The sequence below is a fragment of the Lampris incognitus genome, chromosome 2 (genome assembly GCF_029633865.1).
Source record: "Lampris incognitus isolate fLamInc1 chromosome 2, fLamInc1.hap2, whole genome shotgun sequence".
NCBI lineage: Eukaryota > Metazoa > Chordata > Actinopteri > Lampriformes > Lampridae > Lampris > Lampris incognitus.
The window spans coordinates 20,106,262-20,134,224 of NC_079212.1; the positions used below are offsets into that span (position 1 = coordinate 20,106,262).

General features: G+C 43.9%; 1 protein-coding gene across 1 annotated transcript in view; it reads right to left on the minus strand.

The window, feature by feature from the left end:
• tafa1a (TAFA chemokine like family member 1a) overlaps positions 1-27,727 on the minus strand; it is a 54,045-nt gene extending 26,318 nt beyond the window's left edge. Inside the window, 1 exon segment of the mRNA XM_056274549.1 lies at positions 27,637-27,727. Within this exon segment, the coding sequence (XP_056130524.1) occupies positions 27,637-27,727 (91 nt within the window).
• Between the last annotated feature and the right edge of the window lie 236 nt (positions 27,728-27,963).

Sequence of the window (27,963 nt, forward strand, 5' to 3'; positions counted from 1 at the left end):
GGCAAATTTGTGATATTGTGCTTTACAAATAAAATTGACGACTTATTAAAAGTAGTGGTGCTGTGTGCATGGATTCCGTTTCTCCCTCCGTTATGCCAGCACCCTATCACTAGGGTGCGTTGCTTTACTCTGTCAACAAGAGCGGGAGGGGCATGCTGACTGATAGAACTATCAACAGGCCTGGTGAGGGGCAAAAACCGGTTTGCAGTTGGGAGGGGTGACTGCAAACCACTCCACACGACCGGTGGCTTGGTCTTGCGAGCCTTCCCACGCCGGTAAACAGACACAAACTCCGCCGCGTCTGTCGACGAGGCTTGGCTACTGCTAACAATAGCAGGTCTGCTGTTAGGCCGGGGGCTAAGGCTATCTGGAGTGCCCGTCACGTTTAACGTAATCCTAGCCGAAAGAAGCTGCTCTAACTCACGGACACATCTCTCTAGTAGAGACAACTTATCTGTAACCACGGAACAGTCACCACACACCATCATTGTAACAAAGCTGCTTTTGCTGCAAATGCAATAGAGCTAACTGCTAAGCTACCGTAGCGAATTCGGGGGACAACGCAATCACAGGAACTGCCGCGGCCGGGAAGCGAACCCGTATCGCCCGCACCGCAGGAGACATCGCTAACCGCTCGACTAAAGGGTCAGACCCGCCAGCCAACGGCCAGCGTGTCTTCTTATCCATGCACGTTACACTACGCTAAGCTTGAGGCTAGTAAACAAACTAGGAACGAAAAGTTGCCCACTAAACGCAAGAGTAGCTTCAGAAAGAAAACTAGAGAATCTAGCGTTAAGCGAACTAAGCACAGAAAATGGCGAAATCAGTATGGCAAATGAACAGGTTAGGGCAGAATATAGAGAAGAGACGGTAAGAAAATAAACAATAGTGTCACAAAATTTAGAGCACGCACCCAGTAAACCGTTTGGTGGCCATGGCTGTCTAACCAATTAAGACAGCTAGTGAGTGCCTGTGAAGCATGCCAAATCAACCGACGATCTCGCTGTGAGCCCCTTCTCTCCTCAGCCACTCCAGACAGTAAGTAAAGTTTATTTATATAACACCTTTCACAGACACAAGTCACAAAGTGCTTCACAGTCAAATAAATAAAACAATGATAAACAACAGATAAAAGTGCTTCATAGTCAATAAATAAAACAAAGATAAGCAACAGATAAAACTGTTTCACAGTCAAATAAAATAAAGATGAACAACATATAAAACACATCAGAGGAAATGGGGATAAACACAAGTTAAAACATAAAATACCACATGCTACCTAAGTGCCTGTCTGAACAGTTGGGTTTTTAGCTGCTTTTTAAAAGAGTCCACAGAGTCCAAAGACCTCAGGCTTATTGGAAGACAATGCCAAAGCTTAAGTGCTGTCAACTGGAAAGCACGATCCCCTCGAGTCTTAAAACATATCCGAGGGACACTTAGAAGACCCTGGTTAGAGGACCTAAGAGTTCAGCTGGTGGTGTGGGGGTGCAGAATATCCATGATATAATGGGGAGTTTGGCCATGTAGGGCTCTATAAACGAGCACGAAGAATTTAAAACAAATTCTAGATTAACGTGAAGCCAGTGCAGAGAGGTTAAAATAGGTATAATGTGTGACCATCTGTTGGATCATGTTAAAAGCCTACCAACAGCATTTTGGATGGTTTTTGTAAATGGTCCAAGGAAAATTTATTAAGCCAGGTAAAAAGAGAATTACAACAGTCTGAACATGATGAGATAAAAGCATATGCATTAGCATCTCCATTTCAGCCCTTGACACAACAGACCCGAGTTTGGCTTTGTTTCTTAAGTGAAAGAAACATGATCAAGTCAGCATCCTAATATGAACATCAAAACTAATTGATTGGTCAAAAATCACACCAAAATTATGCAGAATAGACCGAGAATATGAGGATAAGGCACCAAGGTTCTGCTTGATCAATTGAATGAAGTATATCAGGAGCAATAATCAACACTTCAGTTTTATCTGCATTTAACTTCAGAAAATTATTTGCATTTAAACAGTTGTTCAGTATAGAAAGTCTTTCAAGCACATCAGGTTTGAAGGAAAAATATAACTGGATGTCATCAAATGATGACATTCAGCTATATCCAGCATACAAATGATAGGAGATGTTGCTGAAACTGCTGTCCTAGATGAAGCATGTACAGGGAGAATAAAATAGGCCCCAAGACGGATCCCTGGAGGATGCCAAATGACAAAGCAGAGACTGAAAGAGTCTTATCTGTGAGGTAGGAAGGGAACCATTCCAATACAGCCCCAGAAATGCCCACCAGGTGTGTTAGTCTATGGATTAATATGTGGTGGTCAGCAGTATCGAATGCTACGCTAAGGTCCAATAAAACCAAACTGAACACTCCCCAGCATCTTCAGCCTTTAAAATATAATTTGACACCTTAAGGAGGGCCATTTCAGTGGAGTGTAGTTTATGAAAACCAGATTGAAATTTGTCAAACACCCTGTGCAAATCCAGTGCTTGAACAAATTGCTTTCAACAACTTTTTCTAAAATTTTAGGAAAAAAAGGAAGTTTAGAAATAGGCCTATAATTCTCTGTTGTTCAATAAAAGTTGAACAGTAGCCTGCTTAAAATAGCTGAGGACACACCCTGATAAAAGAGAGCAATTCAAAATATTAATTTAACAGGGACAAATGAAATTAAAAACCTTAATGAACAGAGAGGTTGGTAGAACATCTAATCAGCTTGAAAAGGGTTTAATTTTTCCTAACGAGGCTGTAATACCATCATACCATCTATAGAAACAGGAAAAAAGATGGACCCAAAATGGATGGGTTAGAGAAACCACTAGTGAGTGGAATGGACTGAACGAGGGTAAGATGTTTGCATTAACATTTACAACCTTATCTATAAAATATTTAAGAAAGATATTGCAGTCCCTGTCAGAGAAAATCGGCAACTGTGGAGTGCCCGGAGAGACAATATAGTTTGTTGTATCAAACACGACTTTGGGATTTCTCTTACTGGAAGATTTTAGATGAGAGAAATATGAAGATCTCTCAGCTTTCACCATGTCCTTGAAGATACCCATAAGTTCTTTGAGGTTCAACTTGTTTACTTCGAGATTTGTGGTTTTCTACAACCACTCAGCATCCAACATTTGCACCTAAAACAGTAGTTAATAAATTCGAAGGACTCATTTATCCATGGGGTTGAATTTACGGAGGGGATCTTTCTGGGTTTGAGAGGAGCCACTTCATCCAGCACCGAGGAGCAGTGATTGTTAAAAGATTGAACTAAAGTGTCCACATTGCCATCCATTGAAAAAATATTGCCGTCAAACATCACAGAGAAATTAACAGCCACAACCTCATTAATGAAATGGGTGTGTCTCATTTGCAAGGAAGGCTGAGACCCCAATTTAAAACATATATCAAGTAAAATGCATTTATGATCACTGACAAGTAAAGTCTTAGAGCCAACAAGTTCAATGTCCATTCCATGTGCAAGAACAAGGTCGGAAGTGTGCCCTCTCATGTGGGAAGAGCCAGCAACGTGTTGCATAAAATCGAAGGACTCAATGAGATTAGCAAAATCAGAGGCAATATTGCATGTAGTATCATCAATATGAAGATTAAAATCCTCAACCATTAAGACTGTCCAGCTTTATAATAGATGATAGGAAGAGCTGAGTGGGCCTGGTCATCGGTAAATTAAAATACAATAATAGGGTTCAGCCAACTGACTCTAAACATTTGCAATTCAAAATAACAGTAACAGCGCTTACCATCTGGCATGTGGACTTGTTCCTAAAAACTACAGCAAGTCCACCACCATGACCCGTCAGCTGAGGTGTGCTGATAAAAGAGCAGTTTGCAGGACAAAGTTCAATTAGGTGGGAATAATCTATATTCTGCTGCCAAGTTTCAGTCAGGGGCATTAAGTCCATATTTTCCCTGCAAAAAAAAAAATCATTACGGATAAACAGGCTCAGACTGGCAACTCTGGCAAATGCCAGATGGGCTGGCCCACTAGTGAGCTGCAAAGCCAGCAATGTGGGAAAGGAATTGTAGGGGGGAAAAAATAGACCTGCTGGCCACAGCCCACTTGATGCAGGAACAGCCCATCTGATTGGGATTTACATGGTCCCAATTGTCAATAGGCTACCTATACTGCAAGGCAGGTGCACAAAGTGCCACCCTCACCTTCCCCCCACCCATTCAAGTGGATGCGTCCATCCATGTAATGTCAGAGGTCAAGCGGGAAATAATCAAATCAAGAGAGAATGCGTACAAACTAAAAGTTAAAAGTAAAAATCAAAAATAAAGCTAGCCTGAAATAGAAAAAGGTCCCAAAAGTGAAAAGGTACAGCGGAAAAGGTCAAAGAAAAAGAAAAAAAAACTTGAGGCTGATGAAATAATCAGCAGAATGGCAGAGAAGAGCACACGGATGAGAAGTCTTCTCGCTGACTAGTGTAGGAGATGCTATTTTATTCGATGCTATTCTATTCTATTCTATTCTATTCTATTCTATTCGCTGCTTAAGGCCACTGTGGTATGTTGTTTTGTTCTGTTTTGTTTTTTTTAAATGATATTAAGGCGAGAGTGTTGTAATGGCTCAGCTGATTAGTCACTCTGGGTCTGCTTCAATAAGGTGCAGGCATGTTGCTTGTCATAGCCTGTCAATAGCAGTGAATAAACCCATTTAAATTGTGTCAGTAGAATAAAATCCTTACTGTTGAGCCTGATGTGTGAATTGCATCAGATCAGCTACTAACACAATGTCAGATGATTGACTATAAATAGAATATTGTTAATTAATGTCCAATTTCAGACTCATTTCCAGATCATCATTAGGCTAAGCCTAATTTAAGGAAAGCGTTTGTCCAGTATGAAAATTCAGTTTGGCTATTTTGTTTCGTGATGAGAGCATTGCATTTTGTCATAGACTACATTCATGTCATATGATTATGTCATATTTGGTTTATTTAAGTTATGGATTGTAGCGTAATTGCACTGAAAGCTGGGTTGTCCATTGTCAAAGGAATAAAATCCCAAGTGTGCCTCTTGGGACTTCTAGGCTGTTTCTTGGCTATTTATTTATTACATTATTTTATGAAACCCTGTAAGTACACCTGTTGTTAGGGTGCCAACTTGATATCTACTGCTTAGCCTATATGTTATAAATAGCCTGATATTGCTTTAAGCAACTCATAAGTGCTTATGTTGGGGAAAAGGAGGCCGGTCCAGATGAAAATTGCCAGGGGCGAATTTTGTTCCCAGTCCAACCCTGAGAATAAATTACTTGTTTGCAATAGACCGAGCATTGATCAGAGCCACCTTGACTGGCAAAAGCAGAACAGACAGAGAAGCGAGGGAGCCGGCAGAGGTTCCCAATGCACACACCATGGGACTTACGTGGACGGGATGCCCTGTCTCTAATGGTCTGTATGGCGAATTTGCCCAGTGAGAGGGATAAAGATAGATGAGGCCAGTGAGGGGAGCTAGCAGGAGGGATAGTAGTAGGCACTTCTAACCTCAAAGGGGAGTTAGTGTGGTTAGTAGGGGAGGGAGAGGTTTGCTGGTGGAGACCGGAAGTGATCAGGAGTGGATGAGGACATGCGGTAAAAGATAATCAGGGTGAGGTGCGAATTACAGATGGTGTAAAATAAATTTTCAGTTAAAACGCATGTGTATTGTCCATTGGGGTGGATGCCATCATGACAAAAGAAGGCTGGGCATTTCAAGAAGAGGTTGAAATGGTCAATAAAAGCTATGCTGCGGGCTGTACATGTTAACTGCGGCCAGGTGTGGAGGCTAAGAGTTTGGCTAAAACAACCCACGCCACGGTTGAGTGAAAGGATGGGACCAGAGATAAAGCGATAAAGACGGGCCATGGCAAAGAGTTGGGACTGACTTCTTTGACTGGGTACAGAAAACTTACTTTCTGATTGTGGACTATTCCCATTGCATAGAGGTGGCTCAGAGACTGTGATTGCAGCACTTGAAGCAAGTCTTGGCTAGACATGGAGCTCCAGACATGGTGCGCCAGACACTGTAGTGTCAGACAACGGTCTTCAATTGCTATTAAGCACTTTGCCACTACCTATCAGTTTGAACATGTGACAAGTAGCCCTCGTTTCCCACAGGCCAATGGTGAAGCTGAGCAGGCTGTTGGCACAGTCAAAAGCCTGTGGCGAAAAGGAGGGGATCCAAGTGAAGCATTACTGGTGTACCAAGCTGCTCTATTGGAACTTGGACACTCACCTGCTCAGTTACTGATTGGAAGACAGTAGTGTACAAGCGTTCCACAACTACCAGCCACACTGCGTCCTAAGTGGCCAAACCTGGAAAGATTCAGGGATGCACAAGGCCAGATGTTTGCATCAAGCAAGGCACTAGAATTGCCACCATCACACTCGCCCACCACCAGAACTACCACCAGGAAAGAAGGTTTGATTCACTATGGAACACATAGCAGGCTCAGTCGTCAATGGAGCAGGACCACCCAGATCGCATCTTGTGGATACAGACAAGGCGTTGCCTTGGCAAAACAGAATCCTTCTGCTGCCATTGAATCAACCTCCTGACAAAGAACCCGAGGGTCCATATGTTCCTGATCCCCCACCTGCAACATCGCAAACTCTGACCACCACCAGATCAGGGCGTGTCTCACGTCCATCCATCCATTATCCAAACCACTTATCCTGCTCTCAGGGTCATGGGGACAACCACAGAAGTTAGATCTCTGAATGGAAGAGGCTGAAACAGTTAGTGGTACAGTAGAGCTTAGTTTACAAGTTCATGAGTTAATCTTGTAAAAAATGGAGATAGTTTCACGTGTCTCCAGAACCAAGTTTAAAGGGTTAAAGAATGGACCCAATTCAGATGGAATTGTTGGGTGGGTTTTGCATCTAAAAAGGTGGAGGTGTCCCTGAAGGGATTAATAAAATGTATACGGAACGTAAGACAAGGAAGTAAACAAGGAAGTAAACAGAAAAGTAAGATGCACACAATGCCTCCCCTCCGTCGCTGTCATTCATACAATAATAATAATAATACAATAATAGTACATAAAGCACATGAATATATTCACCAAACACAACACACAAGACCAGTACTGCACAGTGATAAAAATAGGGGGTGGAGCAGCGACCAGGATGGCTCATAAGAGTGGGGTAATTGGCCAGATACAAATGAGGAGAAAGGGGGGGGGGGTTATTGCTCGCCACATTGTAAAATTAGTCAATAAATTGGTGCATTTCCAAATGTTGCATTTTTGACCTGAAAATCAGAACAGAATATATTCTGAATATAGTACATAAACATAGCTAAAACATTTGTGAAGACAAAAAAAAGTATGAATTTAAAAAAAACTAAGCATAATTTCTTCATTTCTTGCCTAGCTGGATCTGGCCAGGGGTGAGAGTAAACAAAAATACTACTCAAGTAAAAGTTTAGTTACATTATAATAAAGTACTCATAAAAATAACTACTTGAGTAAGGGTAAAAAAGTATATCATAAAGAAACTCAATTAGTGAGCAACTTCATTAGATGTAATTTATTACATCAATGTGAAAATGTAAAACAGTTAATAAATGAGTCCTTCAAAAAGAAAGAAAGAAAGAGTAGTCGACCAGGTCCTCATTAACAATGTAAGACATGCAGTAATTGTCTCAGTAACTTTGCATTTAATTTTTAATAGGATATGTGCATGTAACATCAGTGGGCCAATTATATTTCTTTTTGAGAGTATAAATATTCAGACTTAGTTCGTTGCTCATTGGGGTCCCAATAATAGTGTGTCAGGTGAGGCACCATTTTCTAACTCGCCCCTGTCTGTTCAAGGTGGAAATGTTTCATCGTTATTCTGCCTCACCGTTCTGTAACGTTATAAAAGGTATTAACACAGAATGGGGGGCATAGTTGTTCTGCCGTTACACCGTATTTGGTGACCCATCAGATTCCGAATATCCCTACCCGATCCCTAATATAGATGCACCGATCCAGATTCAGTTCCGATCCGATTCCAACAACTGAATTTGGATATCTAGCAATCTCGATACCAGAGCTCTTCTTTCTTGAATATTATTATTATTATTATCATTATTATAGTTGTTGTTATTGTTGTGGTTGTTAGTATTATGTGTAAGGTTACATGAGGTCACACACAAAGCCACATAAACCACACAAACCACACAACATTTCTTATTAAATGTTATTAAATTAAATTAAATGTTATTAAATTATTAAATGTGCATAAACCACACAGCATTTCTTATTAAAAGAGCAAAAAAACATACAAAAATGTATTAAATTTATTCCAAAGCAATTTATTTGAACTATAGTTTAAGTAGGCTTCACATACAAACAGGTGTATGTGTGCAAATTGCTATGGCAACTCCTTTAATGTGCTAATTGACAGAGTCAAACTGCTTTTATTCCTCTCCAAATTACCCAAAATAATTCTTTTCTTTTCTTTTTTTTTTACCAAAAGACCGATCCTGTAGTCATTTCACATTAAAATGCCAAAATATTTATATATTTTTGTTGATGAAATACATAAAACTACAGTGACTAAGTGGTGATCTGTGAAACCAAGTGGGAATCCTGGCTAACCTGGTGTTAAGGTGTCTGGTGATGCTTGGCAGCACTGATCCTGTTCCCTTAAACCTTTACCCATGTGTACCGTCTGGTGTTACAATTTTTACTCTCCGAGCATCAGATTGTGACGATAACCTGGATAAAGTGATGGAAAATTGCAAATATGGTTCTTCACTTGCCCTCTCCTGTCACTTGTCGTCAGGCGGGTCTGCAGCCGCCTCCTCCCTGTCACTCTGCACCTCCTCCATGGCTTGAATGAGGGGTGTCTTGACATAGGGCTGGAGATTGTAAACTTTTCACCACCATCCCGAAAAAACCCTCCTCAATGGGGTTAAGGAAGAGAGAGTATGGTGGGAGGTATTGGAGTGAAAATTGTGGATGATGATGAAACCAGTTTTGGACCAGTGCAGACCGGTGGAAAGATGCATCGTCCCAGATGACAATGTAACTCATCTGCTCTGCATCTATTTGGTCTTCTGCTGTGACGGTGTGTGTAGTCTTTAAAAATGAATGTGGGCTGTGTTGTAAAGACCTAAGTTGGCATGGAAGTGGAAGACCCCATTCTGTGTGATTGCAGCGCACATTTCCCCCCCTTTTTCTCCCCAATTGTGATCGGCCAATTACTCCACTCTTCCGAGCCATCCCAGTCACTGCTCCATCCCCTGTGCTGATCCGGAGAAGGCTGCATACTACAACATGTCTCCTCCGATACATGTGGAGTCGCCAGCCGCTTCTTTTCACCTGACAGTGAGGACCAGGGGGATGTAGCGTGTGGAGGATCACGCTATTCCCCTCAGTTCAACCCCCCCCCCAACAGGCACCCCAACCGACCAGAGGAGACGCTAGTGCAGCAACCAGGACACATACCCACATCCAGCTTCCCACCCGCAGACATAGCCAATTGTGTCTGTAGGGACACAACACTGGGATTCGAACCGGCGATCCCCGTGTTGGTAGGCAATGGAATAGACCACCACGCCACCCGGACGCCCCTGCAGTGCACATTTTGATGTTACCACCAAATTGGCCCAGGACATACGTACAAAAGAGCTCTGTGGCCAGTGATGGTTCTCCCGCTTCTTCTTACTTTTGTCAGGTTAAACACAGCCTCATCTATGAAGACAAATTCATGCAGAATTGCATCAGCATCCATTTGCAAAACTCTGGGAAAAAAAAAGAAAGACAACATTGTGCAGTTCAATATAGGCTTTCTATACATTTACATGTAAAAAGGTTCTGTGTGCGGTGCACAATACTGAAGTGTACATTACTTACCTCCAGCTATTCATACGCCGCATGTCTTTCACACTCTCAGGGTTTCTTTCAAATGGCACTCGGTAGAGTTGTTTCATCGGTGTGTGATGATTTTTATAAGGATTCGCCCTGGTGTTGTATTGAAAACTGTGTGGTCATCGAGGACGTTTGTTTGGATCTCTCTGAGGTATGTCGCATTACATAAAAGTACACTACCGGGCTTGCTCTCTGACACTGTCCTCTCTCCTCGGTACCTCGTTTCATCAGAGAGAGCATGCAAAAAAACAAATGATCATAGACAGGGATTTACCTATGCAAAGCAGCTTTCTTTCTAACGCTACCTCTAGGGACCTCCACGTTTATATGTAATTCAGAATTTGCAAGGTGCTGGGTATAATTACACTCACATTCAGGGTGGGGTTCATTTTGAACTGGTTATCCGCCTGCTTCTGCAGAGATCATTTAGCCTGAGTAAACAAGGCCCGGCTATCAGGAGACGGCACCGCTGCCAAGTCGCAGGCAGCTCTGGGTGCAGTTTGTCAGTGTAGGTATTTTTCTAAGCAATTATAGCGGGGCCGTAATTGCCTCGGTTTAATTTTAAAGGGAAGGGAGGATAAATGAAACCTTGGATTTTCCCCTGTTTCTCACCAAACGATTTAAGTTTCTTGGGGTTATCGCAGCTCCTGGCTGTGTGTTTCGGAAAAAACATCAACAACAACCGTCGGTTCAACAGAAAATATCCAGATCCCGTAGCCAGTCTGGGAGAATGTCGTCTAATGTCTAATGCACTCGACAAAAGGGCATGTCTTCACAACGCTAATCATGATGTACCAGTGGAAGCAGTGGGGCATCATTTGAAAACAACAGCCCACAGGGGTTTGTTCCTCTTAAAATGCATCTCCTTAATTGCATAAGACAGCCCCAGATTTCCTCTTTGATCTATTAAAAACACTCTACTCAACAGAATTAACTCTCCCTGCTTGTTGCTCGCAAACAGAACAACGAACTGGGCTAGTCTATATTTGGAAATCATCACCTCCGAAGAATACATTAAAATCGAATCAACATGCAGATCAGCTCGGCATCTGCGGCTGGCTGGTGTAGCGGGTACCTTTAAACAATAAAGTAACGCAACACTGATAAGCGCTCCTCGACTTCCGCCGTGGTCTCCGCCCGTGAGTGCAACATGCCGTATGCTCCACGACCCCATCGCTGCATCATAAATATTTCAGTGGGAGATGGAGAATAACATGGCTTGAGATGAATACTCTCATCAGGTAAGGGCTGGAGCCATGCGAGGGTATAATTGTTTTCTCTATTTCCATTTCCCTCCGTTATCAATGACTGTGAACAAAGTCAGTCTCTCAATGACAAACAACTTCAGACAGCGTTTGTGTGCAGGTGGTTGTGTGTGTGGTTGTTTGTGGTTTTGTGTGTGTGTGTGTGTGTGTGTGTGTGTGTATGTGTGTGTGTGCACGTATGCATGTGGTTGTTTGTGTTTGAGCATGGTTGTGTGTGTGTGTGCATGCATGCGTGTGTGTGGTTGTTTGTGTTTGAGCATGGTTGTGTGTGTGTGTGTGTGTGTGTGTGTGTGTGTGTGTGTGTGTGTGTGCCCACATATGCATGTGGTTGTGTTTAGTGTGGTTGTGTGTGTGTGCATGTGGTTGTTTGTGTTTGAGTATGGTTGTGTGTGTGTGTGTGCGTGTGCGTGTGTTTGAGCATGGTTGTATACGTGCGTGTGGTTGTGAGTGTGTGTCTGAAAAATAACAGAGGGAGGTATAGACAGAAAAAGCACAAAGATCAAGTTAAAATTGTGCATTTGGTGAAGTACGTGTACTACTTGCCTACATGTGTGTGTGTGTGGCTGGGTCTGTGTGTACATATTTGTGTGTGTCCACTGCCTCTCCGGGGTCATTTTGATTGACAAGGAACAAGGGTCACATGAAGATTGTCATTCCAGGGGGTCAGAGGTGAGACAGGAAAAAACAAGACTGCCCTGTTTTTGTTGCCATGCTTGGTGCACCTGCCTCTTCATTACTCTGAGCCGCAGGAGCTCCGGGGAGAAGAGGTGTTCACCTGGAACCTGCCCCCAACAGGTCGCTGTCCAATTTTACCTCTGACAGAGCTGACGAAACCCATTAAAAACTTTGCCTATTTCGCTGTGGACTTGAGTGTTTCGAGATGCTGCTTTCAAACCCGGTGTGTATGCCGTCGAGTAAACCAGTGTTAAAGACGTACACGCGCGAAGTCGACAGCTCTCCGCAAAAAAATAAATAAATGCAATTTTGCTCACAAATGGAATTCGTTTTGTGGCTAACCGCTTGGAGTTTGCTCAGAGCCCTTAATTGTTGTACCATTGTCTGTACAAATCACAGCACCAATAACAAATAACCACCTGGCATCACCGGTTTATCAGCCAGTCTCCGGGGAGTGAATACAGATGAGCGGGCCCTCCCCGGCACAATGACTCACACGCAAATACAACAAAGCTGCGTCTAATTCTGATGAGTTACGGACAGCAAGTCTGGGGGAACGCGAGCGCTGTCAAATCATGCATGACAGAGATGAGACACACAACACAGTTGCCAATGGTGTGAGTTTTGAGGTGCCGCCTGATTAACCAATGTGAACATAGTTCATACGCAACTCATAAACAGCTCCTCATGCGTGCCAAGGCAGCAATCAGAGGGAAAGGGTTTGTCATCCTATCGCAATAGAAATCTCACTACAGCACACGTATGTGTAGCGCCTCTAGTCTAGCCAGTAATAGTAGTAGCCTAAATAGAGACTCCAACATCTGCCTAGGTTCGGGGAGCGGTATGCCTTGAATGACTCACGAGGGGGAGTTGATATGAAATTGGAACAGTTGACAATTGTATTGCCCTCTTAGCAAGAAACCTGAGCAATTAACGATTCACAAAACATAGGTAGCGCTGCAGTTTGTATAAGATAAACAAAATAAAAAAGAGCTCTTTGATATGAAAAATAAAATGAGAATAAGCCCCCCCCCCCCCTCCGAGTGGATGCTCCTGCAGGTGAGTTGGAGTTCCAAGAGTTCGGTTCAGTGTTCTCGTGTGTGTGACATGTGTGTTGACTACTGCTACCCAAGTAGAGCTAATAGTGTGTACATGGTCTTACCTGGTGTCTGAGTGAATGAAGGAGCTAGTCAGACATCTTTTTTTTGGGGGGGGGGTTCCCTTCTTGGGGGTTGGGGTTCCCCTTCCCCCCTTTTCTCGCCAATTGTACCCAGTTACCCCACTCTTCTGAGCCGTTCCGGTCACTGCTCCACCCACTCTGTCGATCCGAGGAGGGCCGCAGACTACCACATGCCTCCTCCGATACATGTGGAGTCGCCAGCCTCTTCTTTTTTTTTAACTTTTTTTTTGGATCAAGACTACAGATATACAAACACATCAAACAAAGCCAGTATACTCTAAAACAACAGAGTAGGCTAAGAACAGTACATCAAACATGTCAAAAGACAATGAGAACAAAACAAGGAAACAGAAAAGAAAAATTAAAAAGAGATAAAATAAAATAGGAAAATGCAATATTCCAGGGGTTAAATTACATTAAATTGTTCAAATACAAAGAATAATTTTTGGGGCATTTCTGTTTTTCATACATTTTAGAGATTTGGACAAAGTTACTAATTCAGTTTTAAAGGCAGTTAAACAGGGATGCGTTTTGCAATATTAACATTTGTGTATGAAATATTTTGCCAAAATAATCACATTATTCAACAAGAATTCTATATTTCTATCCTCCATAAACATTCCAAATTTGACACTCACTAGTAGAAATGGCGGTAGAGCACTAATGCTCGACTTCATCCATACATACAAATTATACCAAAACTTATAGTAAGTCATGTTACAGTGGAAAAATAAATTATCCGTTGATTCTATGTCTGTCTTAAAGAATTGGCAGAAATTACAGTCTATATTAAATTTTAAACTTGTAAATTCACTGGAGGGATAAATATAATTAATTATCTTGAAGTGAACCTCTTTGGCTTTGGGGGGGGGTATGGAATGAAATGTATCTTTTTCTAATTTTATGGGCATTCAAATTTGAGTACATGTCTAAAATATCGCCAGCCGCTTCTTTTCACCTGACAGTAAGCAATTTCGCTAGGAGGACGTAGCGCGTGGGAGGATCACGCTATTCTCACCCAGTTCCTCCTCCCCCCTGAACGGGCGCCCCGACCGACCAGAGGAGGCACTAGTGCAGCGACCAGGAGGACAAATACCCACATCCGACTTCCCACCCGCAGACATGGCCAATTGTGTCTGTAGGGACGCCCGACCAAGCCGGAGGTAACACGGGGATTCGATCCGCCAATCCCCATGTTGGTAGGCAACGGAATGGACCGCTACGCTACCCGGACGCCCCCAGTCAGACATCTTCTGTGGACAGATCCTACGGTAGGCCACACCGCTTCCACGACCATCCACAGTCTCACTAGGCTGGGCTTGTGATCACTGATCCAGATTTTGTCCGGTAGTTCAAAAACCAATCCGGAGTTCAAATATTAATAACTCGACAGAAGTTGTATTCCTCGCGTTCACAGTTGGGAATTAGAGAGGTGTTGCGTCGTTCACAGCACGTTTCAGAAAGGAATCTCAAATAGGAAGTGAAAGACGGACGTAGTACCCTCTACCACTTTAGATGCGCGGGCAGTGTATTGCGCCCCCCTTGGGAGCAAGATGCAACTACATCTCTATATGACTTAAATGGCTTTAGTAACAACCTTATTTTCCATATGGGTTACATATGCAGTGACTTGCTTGTCCTTTGTAGTGAGCAACAGAATGTGAGGTGGTCTGAGGAGTTACTGGAAGCAAGTGTACAGTTACGGTGGCAGCACTGCTCTTCTGCCATCTGTTCTGGCCATTTGCAATGCCAGTATGCACTGTTGATGTGGACGTGTGCATGCAAACAATCCTAATGTACATGAAGCTACTTTCTGTGGAGTCTGAGTACAGTCTGCTGTTTGGATATAGCTTACTTGGCTTTGTGAGGAGGATATGTCAGTTTTTCCTCTAAATCTTGGCGTATGCTGTAGGTTGACACTGCATATTACTGAATGGATAACATTGAAAGTAGTCCCTCTTGCACTCCACATATTATCTAAATGTAAAGCCTAGGGGACTCAATTTAGCGAGTAACCTGGCTCTCTCCCGGGCCTTTGGATGCACATGATTGGCAGCCGGTGGCACTGTGTGTACAACAACACCCCCCCCCCACCGAATGCATTGTCACACACACACCCTCACACACGCCAAACACAACCTGAGGTGCCATGTAACTTTACACTAAGCCTAGTAAACAGTGACATTTGAATATGTCCCTATTAGCCTAGAGTCAGTATAACAAGTAGTTGGTTATGTGCCCACCCCCCCCCACCTAAAAAGGTCCCTCTCCAGCTCTGGTGCCACAGCAACTCATTTAGGAGAAACAGCAGGTTGTGATCTCCGCGAGTTGCGGAGAAACCACGGCGGCCCGTGTTCCACGGCAGCACGCCTGTCACCCTGAAATGGGGAAAACACATCCAAGGTGACCCATAATAGGCACCACTCTCTCTCTTCCAACCCTCTGCAGGCATGCAAGCCAGCAGGCAGCAGCCCCTTCTGTAGTTGATGGGTAATGGGACAGCCAGATTAGAGAATGTCAAATTAATGCAAATGGAAGACAGTGAGAGGCACAAAATATGTGACTACACGGTGTCAAACTGAGTGACTCGCTGCCCCCCCCCCTTTTGTGAAAACATTTGAAGTCCCTGTAGGAGAGTTGTCATTCCAACCCTAAATGCTGGGGGGAGAAAGTGAGAAGGAAGGAGGAGAAATGTTGCCTGATAAACCTCATGCTTTTCATAGCAAATTTGTTTCTGAGCAGAAAATATATTTTAAAAAAAAATGCAGAGGACGCATTCCAAGTAAAATTTGTAATTTGTCAGGACAGGGTGAATGTGCTGGTGCGAATAGCATGAAAATCTTTAAAGAAATCCAACAAATTAACATGCATGAGAATTAACTGTTTCGATGTTGCTTTAAGTAGAGAAGGTACCAACATCTTGTACGTTTATGCTTAAACTCCATTCACACTTCAAACCCATGTGTATTCTGTAATTGTGGCTGTTTTGTGTATCGTGTATGTGGTTATATCAGTGTGTGTGTGTGTGTGTGTGTGTGTGTGTGGGCACCCTCATATTTTTATCTACCTTATCTTTGCCAGGGAAAGAATCTCTATCATTTTACAATTGGCACAATGTGTAATCCTCTGAAAAAAAAATCAATTACTGCTCTGAAAAAAAAAAAGGCTGGCTGTGATAAATAAAAGCACAGAATTTCGACAAATGTTGCTGGCAGCTTTGGTGGTGTGTGCAACACAACGGGGCCATGAGATTGGTCCTGTGCAATGGACCAGGAAAGATGGGTGATACTTTATTGAAATGCAAAATGACTACTCAGAGAACTGAGCTGGTGTTGTTTTAAGATGCATGAAAACTGCATGGGGGAGAGGAAGCAGAGAGGGAAGGGGAATGGCTTTTTCATTTGCATGTTGAGCCTCAAAGCCTGTCTTCTCAGTTGTCACACACTGCATCGGTCTAGGACACTGCAAGACTGGTACTGATCAAGGGCATGAAATGATATTCTGAATCTCGAGGACTAGGGGACCTCGCATGACAAAACTCCCGTGGTTGTTTTGTTGGTATGGCGGAGATACGTTGCCTGGCTGAGCAGGACAACAAAGCACTGTACAAAAGCAATCGTACAGCTGCGTCTGTGCTTATAAAATGAAGAAGAATTACACATTCAGTCGACACTGTCTTCATGCAGCGTGTATTTCCTTGCGAGTTTTAGGGGAAACAGGCGAACAGAAAAATTATAATGTCAAATTACGTCTCCTTTTCTTTCTCGTGCGTTGCCATTTACTCTAAATGTCAAGCTTTGCCTGTTCTCCTATGTAGCTCTTTCCTTAACTGACAAATGTCCAGAATTGGCCTTTTGTATTTGTAGATTTTTCTCTCTGACGAGCGTTATATTCTGCGTTGGTGTGGAGAAAGCAAATGTAATCGTGCCAAGTCGACGAGCCGTCACAGCCTGCTCAGTTGTGACATGACGGTGGGGCCTCTTGGTGTTGAGCCAGATGATCTATGCAGTGTACTAATGCACCTGCAACATGTCGCCTGAGTAATAATGCATAATACAATGCCGAAACGGCCTTCCGTTCCACCTGACACATGTTCCCGTTGGTCAGGAGCAGGGATTATGTAAGGCTGACAATGCAAGGAATTGGAGTTGAAGGGTGTGCTTCCTTTAATAATTCACTATGCTGCAATGATAATGTACTGTATGCCCTGTATGCGCAATGCTGTCACAGCCCCGGCCGTGTCTCCATTTGTTTCCATGTGTTTCCCTTTACCCCTGTGTCTCCTGTTTTGCCCCTGTGTGTGTGTGTGTGTGTGTGTGTGTGTGTGTGTGTGTGTGTGTGTGTGTGTGTGTGTGTGTGTGTTTGTATGTGTGTGGTGTGAGCGTAACTTCCTTCCCTGGACCTCTCCAGCACCCTCCTGATTGCGGCTCATTCACCTCACCTGCCCAGCCTGCACACCCACCTTCCATCATCTCATCAACTCGACAGCATATCTACGCTGGGGTCTCCATCCACTCATCGCCACATGGTTTTTTCTGTTACAGTCGCGCTCTTGGTTGTTCTGCAACATCTCATTCAGAGCTATTCCCTGTGTTGTTTGCTTTACCTGTATTTAGCGCGCTTCCTTGTGCTTCCAGGATCACAACTCTCTGGTCCCCCTGCCTGCCTGCCTGCCTACATGCTTGCTAAACCGCCGAGCTTATCCTCTGCCAGCCTCGCTCCCTCCCTCATCCGCCTGTCCCGCTCAGCTCATCTCTGTTAACCACCATCCTGCTCAGCTCAACTTTGCCATCCATCATTCAGCTCAGTCCAGCTCTGCCATCCGCCATCGCCCCTTTCTGCCTTGCCTGCCACCCTCATTCCCATGGTCTGTCTCTGCGTTTGGGTCTGCCTCTACTGATCATAACGTAGCACACGATTAACAATTCAGTCACATTAGTCCAGAGTTCCACCATACTGTATATTAACATTTACAGAGCCTGGATTTCGAATTGACTCGAATTAGATGAAATCTGTCTGCTCTGCCGATGGCTTATTCCGTCTTGTACTAATCACAGCTGTCTTGTTTAAAAAGTAGGACGCATGCACCGACACGGCATCAGATCATAACGTCAACCTTTAGGCCAGCGTGACATGCATCATCTTTTAATGTAATCTAATTATGTGTGAGGCACAAACTAAAATTACTCAGTCTTCCTGTCACGTGACACCCGTGTTATTCACACTCGTTAAAATACATTCTCTTTTGGATCGCGCTCATTTGGACGCACGTCCCTCCTATTCAGGATCTGTAACGGGCTCACTAGTTTAAGTGTGTAAGACATATGGCACACCAAGGGGATACTAGATGCAAAAAAAAAAAAAATCCCTGAAATCTGCAATAGAGCCCAATAAACACGTTATTAATTACCTTGTTTATGTCTCATTCTACCCTCCCCCTTGGAACCAATTACGAAGTTGTGATGCCTCTTATCAATTTAATGAGGTCTAAGTAACGATAATGAATTTCATAATCCTGCCAACCATTTGGAATTGGCTTGCTGAACCACAAAGGCAGTGCTATATGCTTTCAAATTTAACTCCCACCTCGCATGAGGACATACTCCTCTCATTCAGGAGAACAAAGCCTTTTCTGGCATAAATCCAGAGGGTTAACTAGTACCAATACAATTTAGTTTCCCACATTAATAAAGCTGGGATGTCAGACGCCATTCGTGGTGGGTTGGTCATATGTAATATCAGAGGCAACTGACAATTTTGACAAATTTTGTGTGAAAGAACTTTCTGATAATGTTGACAAAAAATTAACAAAGCCCCCCGTATGGGGCACCCGGGTGCGTACCAACACAGGGATCGCCAGTTCGAATCCCCGTATTACCTCTGGCTTGGTCGGGCATCCCTACAGACACAATTGTCCGTGTCTGCGGGTGGGAAGCTGGATGTGGGTATGTGTCCTGGTCGCTGCACTAGTGCCTCCTCTGGTCGGTCGGGGGGGGCACCTGTTCAGGGGGGAAGGGGAACTGGGGGATAGTGTGATCCTCCCATGCACTACGTCCCCCTGGCAAAACTCCTCACTGTCAGGTGAAAAGAAGCAGCTGGCGACTCCACACGTATCGAAGGAGGCATGTGGTAGTCTGCAGCCCTCCCCAGATCGGCAAAGGGGTTGGAGCAGTGACCGGGACACCTCGGAAAATAGGGTAATTGGCCAACCACAATTGGAGACATAAAGGGGGGGGGTGGAAAAAAAATCCGGCTCAGGACCTTGTATAAGATTTATGGAAATCTCCCACCATGGCTAAACAAAAGTACCAACAGTCCCAGGTGAGGCACGCATAGGGTCACGACGTTCTCACGCAGGATGCTCGTAAAGCGCGAGTGAGACAATCACAAGATACTCAGAAGGTGATGTGAAACATTCGGTGACTTGGTCTCATAGTGTACCATGCAGTGGTACATTTGATTGTCACTGTAAAATCAGGAAACATTTCAGTGAAAATATCTGGGAACTCGGACTTGACTCAGATATGGGAACTTCTACCCAGAGTGGTCATGTGGGAATGAACTTGACACAGAATTTTTCTGTGTGAGACCCATATATTAGCCTTGAAAGCCATGTGTGGATGTATGTAGGAAAACAACGGAAACGACTATCTTACTCAGATAATTAAACCCAGCAATGTTGACAGTTTCCTGTGGGGGAAAAGGCTTTATAGTGAATGAGTACACCGATGGAGCATGGCTGCTTATTTATTTATGTATGTAGTTTGTTTTTCCCCCCTTTGGTTTAGTTTTGTAGAGGATCAATTCAGACTTCCCAAATGAATTCCTAACATGAAGCTAGCTAGATGCCTTGTGCCTTTATCGTTTCGACTGCAGGCTAGCTAGCAAGCCATGTGGTAGCTCTTTACTTTGGAAAGGGACAACATTTTTGAGAAAGGGAGAAACATTAGCTGACTTGTCTGCAGTGGATGTGAGGAGGAACTCATCAGAGAGTATTGGACAAGCTGCCTTTTTACTTTCAGTTGTACAGTACATAAATGATCTGGCTATAAGCTATTATTAGATAGTATCTATGTCATAGGAACTAATTATGTTTAATCAAAGGAGAACAGTGGTCAGTTGACGGAAATATACATAATCCTCAGAGTAATTTTCTTCAAAACGCACAGGCTTGTGCATCCATTTCACTAAAGCAATTGCTTCCTAAGTGACTGTGGCGTGAGCCTTCTTTGATATCCTATCAATTGTGGGTTGATGACTACAGTTTCTGGGCAAGAAAAGCAGAGCCTTGATTGTTTCTATCTGTGTAATTAATTCACATAACAGAACATTGTCACTGAGTGGGGGACAAAATGTCTGTTGTATCGTCGTTCAATATGTAGCACTTGGCCTTCCAAGACAGCGAAGGTTGAGAATAAAAGCAGCCACTGTATGTACATATACTATGCCATACACATGCCCACAATCGTGTTGCTCCAAGTACACTCACTTTGTCTTGCCGAGACACACAACTCAGAATGATGAAAGTTTAATACTAATTGCAGCGAAAATCATCATTAGAAATTAATTAAAATGAATGATTAATGTCATCCATAACCTATTTAAGACTTATTCAATTTCAAACCTAAATGCTACAGCTTGTTCATGAAGATGATTCAGTTGACACAGTAATTTACCAGGGAGTCACCTAATTGTCCCTCTTTGCTGAATATTTCTCCACCATTCCATCAAGGAGAGATTCATCTGTGTTATTGCAGAGCCTTCACCACAAAAATAATTTCTAATTATAACAAAATCGAAACTTTAACTAAGAGTTGAGGATCCTGAGTCAACAAGATGATCTCCAGTTGTCATTACGACAACATATGCACAAATTGTCAATGATTGATGTATGAAAAAAAATGGCTGAAACCATGCACTTATATTCTGAGCGTGGTTTGTGTTGTTGGTGTCCCCTGTGCGAAAAACATTCATTCCTTCTGCGTGAACATGCCAATGATTTCTTGGAGAAGCACTTGGCCAAGGGGCGTGCGCAATGCGTTGTCACAAAGCACTAACATGCTTATGAATGCATGGCCACTCTGAGGAACATCTAAGGTGGAGAACCACTGGCACAGTCATGAGAAGGAGAAAGCCGGCTAATTAATCAAGCTTTGGGCAACAGAAATTCATTTTGCACATAGGCGTTGTGACCACAAACCACATCCCCTCCACATAACTGGTTGAATGGCTTCAATTAAACACACTGTTTAAACAAATATCCACAAGCTTAGTGGAGCCCTCAAGTATGAATAATTCATACACTGGAAGGAAGGAAATAAATGGAAAACACTACGAAAACTGTAAAAACCTATTTGTAGCTGGAAGCATACAGTAATAATTAGGGCAGTGTTTTTCCATAGCTTCATTTATTTTAAGAAAATAATTATTTCTTTTACTCTTGTGGATATCCCAAGGAATACATACACACACACATAACAAACTACTGGCAAAAAAATTCGAAACATTCACCGGCTTATCGTTCCCCAAGAGAGATTCAGATAGGCGTGTAAATCCACTCAGGGTGGTAGATATGGGGAAGTTTTATGTGCTTTTTAAGACTATTCACAACAGTGCAAGGCCCTTGATGGATCCCTGTGGGGAAACGGGCACAAAGGAGGTCCGGCGAAGTTCAAATGTGGCATGACCTGAATCTAAAGCAACATGCCACTTTCCACCGGCGAAGCAGGGATGAGACTTGTAAGAGCATGGTTGAGAGGAGGACAGGGGGAGGCAGGGGGGAGTGGATGGAGATGTATGTCAAAATAATGTGCCTCCCGGATGTATTATATAAGGCTATTAAACTGTCTGTCTAAAACCATGCACGGAGGGATACAACCTTTGTTTGTGACAGCCAAAAATCCATTTTTCATGTTTGCTTCATTGTGAGCTACTAGCAAGTGGTTTTCTTTGTTAGGGAGAGTAGTAAAAATTTCTGATCCCCGTTCCTCGCCGAGGCTCTCGAAGGGGATACAATTGGGATTTAAATGGGATTTCCTTCAGGAAACAAATCGAGCGGACACATTTTACAGAAAATGCAGAAACCAGTGTGCATAGACTGCTCAACACAAAAAATTTTCTTTTTTAAAAATTCCCCCCCCCTTTTCACCCAAATAGTACTTGGCCAATTACCCCACTCTTTCAAGCCATCCCGGTCACTGCTCCACCCCTCTCTGCCAATCCAGGCAGGGCTGCAGACTACCACATGCCTCCTCAAATACATGTGGAGTCACCGGCCGCCGCGTTTCACCTGACTGAGGAGTTTTGCCAGAGGGACGTATCGTGTGGGAGGATCACGCTATTCCCCGCAGTTCCCTACCCCCCCGAACAGGTGCCCCGACCGGCCAGAGGAGGCGCTAGTGCAGTGACCAGGACACATACCCACATCCGGCTTCCCACCCGCAGACACAGTCAATTGTGTCTATAGGGATGCCCGACCAAGCCGGAGGTAACACGGGGATTTGAACCGGCAAGCCCTGTGTTGGTAGGCAATGGAATAGACCACTACGCCACCCGGACGCCCCACAACACTAAACATTTTCCCACGTGTGGAAGATCTAGCTCCAAGAATCTTGGACGGTATTGAAAACATAGGATCGAATACTGCGGCAGCCCAGTATGGCAGGTGAAGTTATAGCAAGCGCTTCCCGATTGCATGCAGAGGGATGAATGTCAGCATCAAGTCTGAACCCCCACACCCGCCCTACAAAACACCGAATATTAAGTAGATACTTGGCAATTAATTCAAGACTCTTTTGCTGACAGTCATATCCCTGGTGCCGCTGTTAGCACATATAACAACTTCTGTTTGATGATGGTCGGCTGTAGCGGCACGTTTAACAGCAGCAAACAGAAGCGGGGGGGGGGTTTAGCCTCGTGGTGTTGGGAAGTAATGACCTTCCAGTCATGAAGTTTGACTTGCCAGGTGGACTGAAGGTGAGAGTCGGCCTCCTCGGGCCGTTGTCATCCACTCACTGTCTGCCTCCCCGCTAGCAACTCCACACGATTTCACAGATTCACCGGTAGGATCTGTTTCCTCTGGTGGAGACAGACTGCTGCCAGGTTTTGCCTTCACATTCAAACCACCTTTATCCCTTTCAACAATGAAGCACGCATTACAGGCTCCGCCAAACACTGTACAGCGCTTCATGACTTAATTCCTCTTTTGTTGGAGCTTCTTAAGTAAGAAGAAAAGCTGCAGTTTGTGGGGTGAGTTTAACACTTTGGGGGATGACACTGTGTGTGTGTGTGTGTGTGTGTGTGTGTGTGTGTGTGTGTGTGTGTAAGGGAATGGCTACTAGGCACAGTAATACTCTGGTTTTCAAAACCAGATAAAATGAACGACACACTTTTTTTTTGTCAGACATAACAATTCTTAAACTAGGCCAAACATTATTTGGAGGTATCCTGCAAGTGTTAGAGAGAGAGAGAGAGAAAGAGAGAGAGAGAGAGAGAGAGAGAGAGAGATGCATGCCCCCCCCCAAAAAAAAACTCTGCCCAGCACTTTCTGGATACACAGCAGACACAATCTGTTTTCTTTTGTGCACCGTTCATGCTCCTTGCACCGAATAAATACAGTACCTTATGAATCATACCGCAGAGAGCTACACTGCCTGTACCAGAAAAACAGAGAAGAGCCCTAAGCACATCTGAGAGAGTGGCAGGCAGCAATCTGTAAGTACAGCGGTGGGGTGGAAAGCAGGCCACCTCGTCTGAATCACTGGGCATACACACAGGCATCTATTCAAGGGTGATCTAGCTAATGGACTTTTGGACATGCACGCTTGACAACATGGCTGATGGCTTTGTCCATGAACCCGTGGAATGGGTGGGTGTGCATTTAAGAAATTACCACTGAGATCAAACCAAATATAAACACTCAATGTTGAATTTCTGTGTGTGTGTGTGTGTGTGTGTGTGTGTGTGTGTGTATATATATATATATATATATATACATATATATATATATATATATATCCCATCCACCCCTGTGTGTCTGTGTTGTTTATATGTTGTCTTGTTTCACCCCGTTTATTGTAAAGCAACTTTGAGTGTTAGAAAAGCACTATATAAGTTTAATATATATAAACACACACACACACATATATATACATACACATACATACATATACATACACACACACTATATACATATACATATACATATATACACACACATATATATACATATACATATACACACATACACATATACACACACATATATAATGTGTGTATATATATGTATATATATAATATATATATATATATATATATATAAAATGTATATGTATATATATAAATAACATAAAACTATCTGTATGTGTGTGTGTGTGTGTGTATGTGTGTGTGTGCACTTAATGTAACTGCTGGGATAGGCTCCAGCATCCCCGTGACCCTGAGCGCAGGATAAGCGGTTTGGATAATGGATGGTTGGATGGATATATATATATATAAAAAATCCAGTGAATCAATCAAGTAAATTCTTTATGAGACACTACAAGCCTGTTTCATGCCATAAACAATCAGCTGTCAATCAATGTTTGCTTATGGCATGAAACAGGCTTGTAGTGTCTCATAAAGAATTTACTTGATTCACTGGATTATTTTGCTCATTTGTTGAGCCCGTTCCCTACCACTGAGTGTTTCTTTTAACACAGTTATATATATATACATGTGTGTGTGTGTGTGTGTGTGTGTGTGTTTGCATTTGTCAGTGTGATCATACAACATGCTTTTTGTGCAATACCTCTCTCTACAGCTAATTTATCAAAAACAGCATGGTTATAGTATAGAAAGCATTGCTGTCACATCACTACGTCACTGTTAAAAAAATAAAGTGTGACACAATGTGTGCGGATTTTTTTTTTTCTGAAATAATATTTATTGTTAGACCTCAGTCCCTTTTGGCAAGGACGCAACTGATCCCTCGCCCTTTGTGATCTCAATTTCCTCAGGTAATACCATTCACTGTGGACTTGTGGCATTTTACTTGCTTTAACGATTGGTCCATTGGTCCACAACCAACGGCCTCCCAACCACCAATTCATGACCCGTCAACCTCAATCCTGCCACCAATCCAACAGGCACACAACACACAACACAGAACAAATGTCCCAGTGTCAGAGTCAATCCAAACAGGCATCCCATCCTCTTCTCATAAAAGTGGCATCTCATTTATCCAGGAGTGAGGACAAGCCAAACAATGGTAAATAGAATGACGGATGATTTATACATTTAGGAGCAGAGGATCCCTGGACATGGATTGCATGCTTTGATCTCGTTTCACCCTGGCTTGAGTATAGCTGAGTGTAGATATGGATTGGGGACGCATGGATACCGGTACTGGTATCAGACGTGGGGCCGATACCAGGCTAACATTGGGCATCCGTATCAGAGATTTCCCCCCAGATTGAAATCCGTTATATAAAGCGTGAGTAACATGTCATACATAAAAACAAAATGGCTTCGGGCGTCCGGGTAGCATAGCGGTCTATTCCGTTGCCTACCAACACGGGGATCGCTGGTTTGAATCCCCGTGTTACCTCCGGCTTGGTCGCGCATCCCTACAGACACGATTGGCCATGTCTGTGGGTGTGAAGCCGGATGTGGACAAGTGTCCTGGTCACTGCAATAGCACCTCCTCTGCTCGGTCGGGGCACCTGTCCGGGGGGAGGGGGAACTGGGGGGGGGAATAGCATGATCCTCCCATGCGCTAAGTCCCCCTGGTGAAACTCCTCACTGTCAGGTGAAAAGAAGCGGCTGGCAACTCCGAATGTATCAGAGGAGGCATGTGGTAGTCTGCAGCCCTCCCCAGATTGGCAGAAGGGGTGGAGCAGCAGCCGGGGCAGCTCGGAAGAGTGGGTAATTGGCTGAATACAATCGGGGAGAAAAAGAGGGAAAACTCCAAAAAAAGGAACGAAAAAACAAAACTAAAAAACAAAATGACTTGATTGACAGTTTTCGGTACATGGAAGCCTGTATTTCCTTAACGGCGGGGGGAAAAACCCGGATTTTATCTGAACTATTTTGCCCTTTGACTCCAAACTGATGGTCGAAGTCTGCACTCTTCAGTCAAAGTAATGGATTGGATCAATACTCGGTATCGGCAGATATATCGGCAGTGAAAAACTGATATCATCCAATTTGAATAGTTAATTCTCAGTTTGATGACACAAGGCCGCTCACAAGCGTGTACGGTGTCTTTTTCTTTGTTTTTTTCCCCCCTGCTTTTCTTTTTTCTTTTTCTTTTTGATTTTACCCCCTTTTTCTCCCCAATTGTATTCAGCTAATTACCCCGACTCTTCCAAGCCGTCCCGGTCGCTGCTCCACCCCCTCTGCCTATCTGGGGAGGGTTGCAGACTACCACATGTCTCCTCCGATACATGTGGAGTCGCCAGCCGCTTCTTTTCACCTGACAGTGAGGAGTTTCGCCAGGGGGGCGTAGCGCGTGGGAGGATCACACTATTCTCCCCAGTCCCCCCTCCCTCCCCGAACAGGTGCCCCGGCCGACCAGAGGAGGCGCTAGTGCAGCGACCAAGACACATACCCACATCCAGCTTCCCACCCGCAGACACAGCAAAGTGTATCTGCAGAGGCGCCCGACCAAGCTGGAGGTAACACGTGTTGGTAGACAACGGAATAGACCGCTACGTTACCCGGACGCCTCTTATTTTTCTTTTTCACCGGTGGTTGACCTTCAGTACACACATGCCAGCGTGAGTAATGAAGTAAAGGCTTTTGGAATGGGCAGCCTTCTGACTCAGTGTATTGGTTCCTTGAGAAGACCTTTAGCTGATATGCTGGCGGTGCACCAATGTATAGGAGAAAACAACATACGGCAGGGGCACGCACGCACACGTGCACACACGGCCATGACTCCCCTATGAAGCCCTGACAGCAGTCAGCTTAGTCCCCATCTCCTTCTGAGACACAGCACCGTAACAGTTCGCCACATCCAAAACTCACGTCAACATACCCGGATAATTAAAACACCGCTGCAGTTTTTCCATCACGCTAATTTGGTTTCCATCGTACTCAGTTTCCAACATCAATTAGTTTAGTTGGGCATATAGCAGAGTAACGTGAGTCAGAATTATGGGAAAAAAATTGCATGAATAGAAACGGGAGAGTGTGCAAAATCAGCAGTGTAGTCTGACAGTGCGTTGCGCCGACTGACTATTCGGTTAGTAGTCCAAGAGATACCTTTGAAACCTCACTTAAATGACTCAACCAAGTGTGACGCACAAGAGTTGAACACAAATGTTGGGACAAGGTAACTTGTCTGTGACTGCCTTCAAGTTTCCGGACAATCTGATTCCACGCATTAGGCATCGGCACGTCATGCTGTGTGCTGTTGTGCGCAATGGACGTGTCCCTTATCAACATCTATCCATCCACTGTAAAGACTCTGCTGTAAAGTGATTTCCACTGTAGCAATGCCCTTATTTTGCTGTGCAGCCCATGAGCCACGACTGAGTGAAGGTTGTGTTCGTTGTGACGCCGCCCGTTAGCTCAGTTGACTAGATGGTGCATTCCAGGAGGGGAACGCGTTACGGGACTCACCAATCATGTGGATGGTGGTTCGTCCCGGCCTTGTCCCATGGTGCTGCTGGATGGTGTCATAGAAGGTGGCCTGACACAGCTGTATAGCAGTCACACTGACCCAGAGGCACAGGCAGATCAGCCAGGACATGACAGGACACATCTGCTAGAGACCGGGGGAAGCAGAGTTAGAACCAGCTACATCATGTTGTTAGTCTATGACATTTGTGTGTGTGTGTGCTTGCGTGAGACAGGTATGTCTGACACACACACACACACACACACACACACACACACACACACACACACACACACACACACACACACAACCCTTATGGACTTCGGTGGTGTGTGTTTTCACATCGCACCGTAAAACACATAAACTCA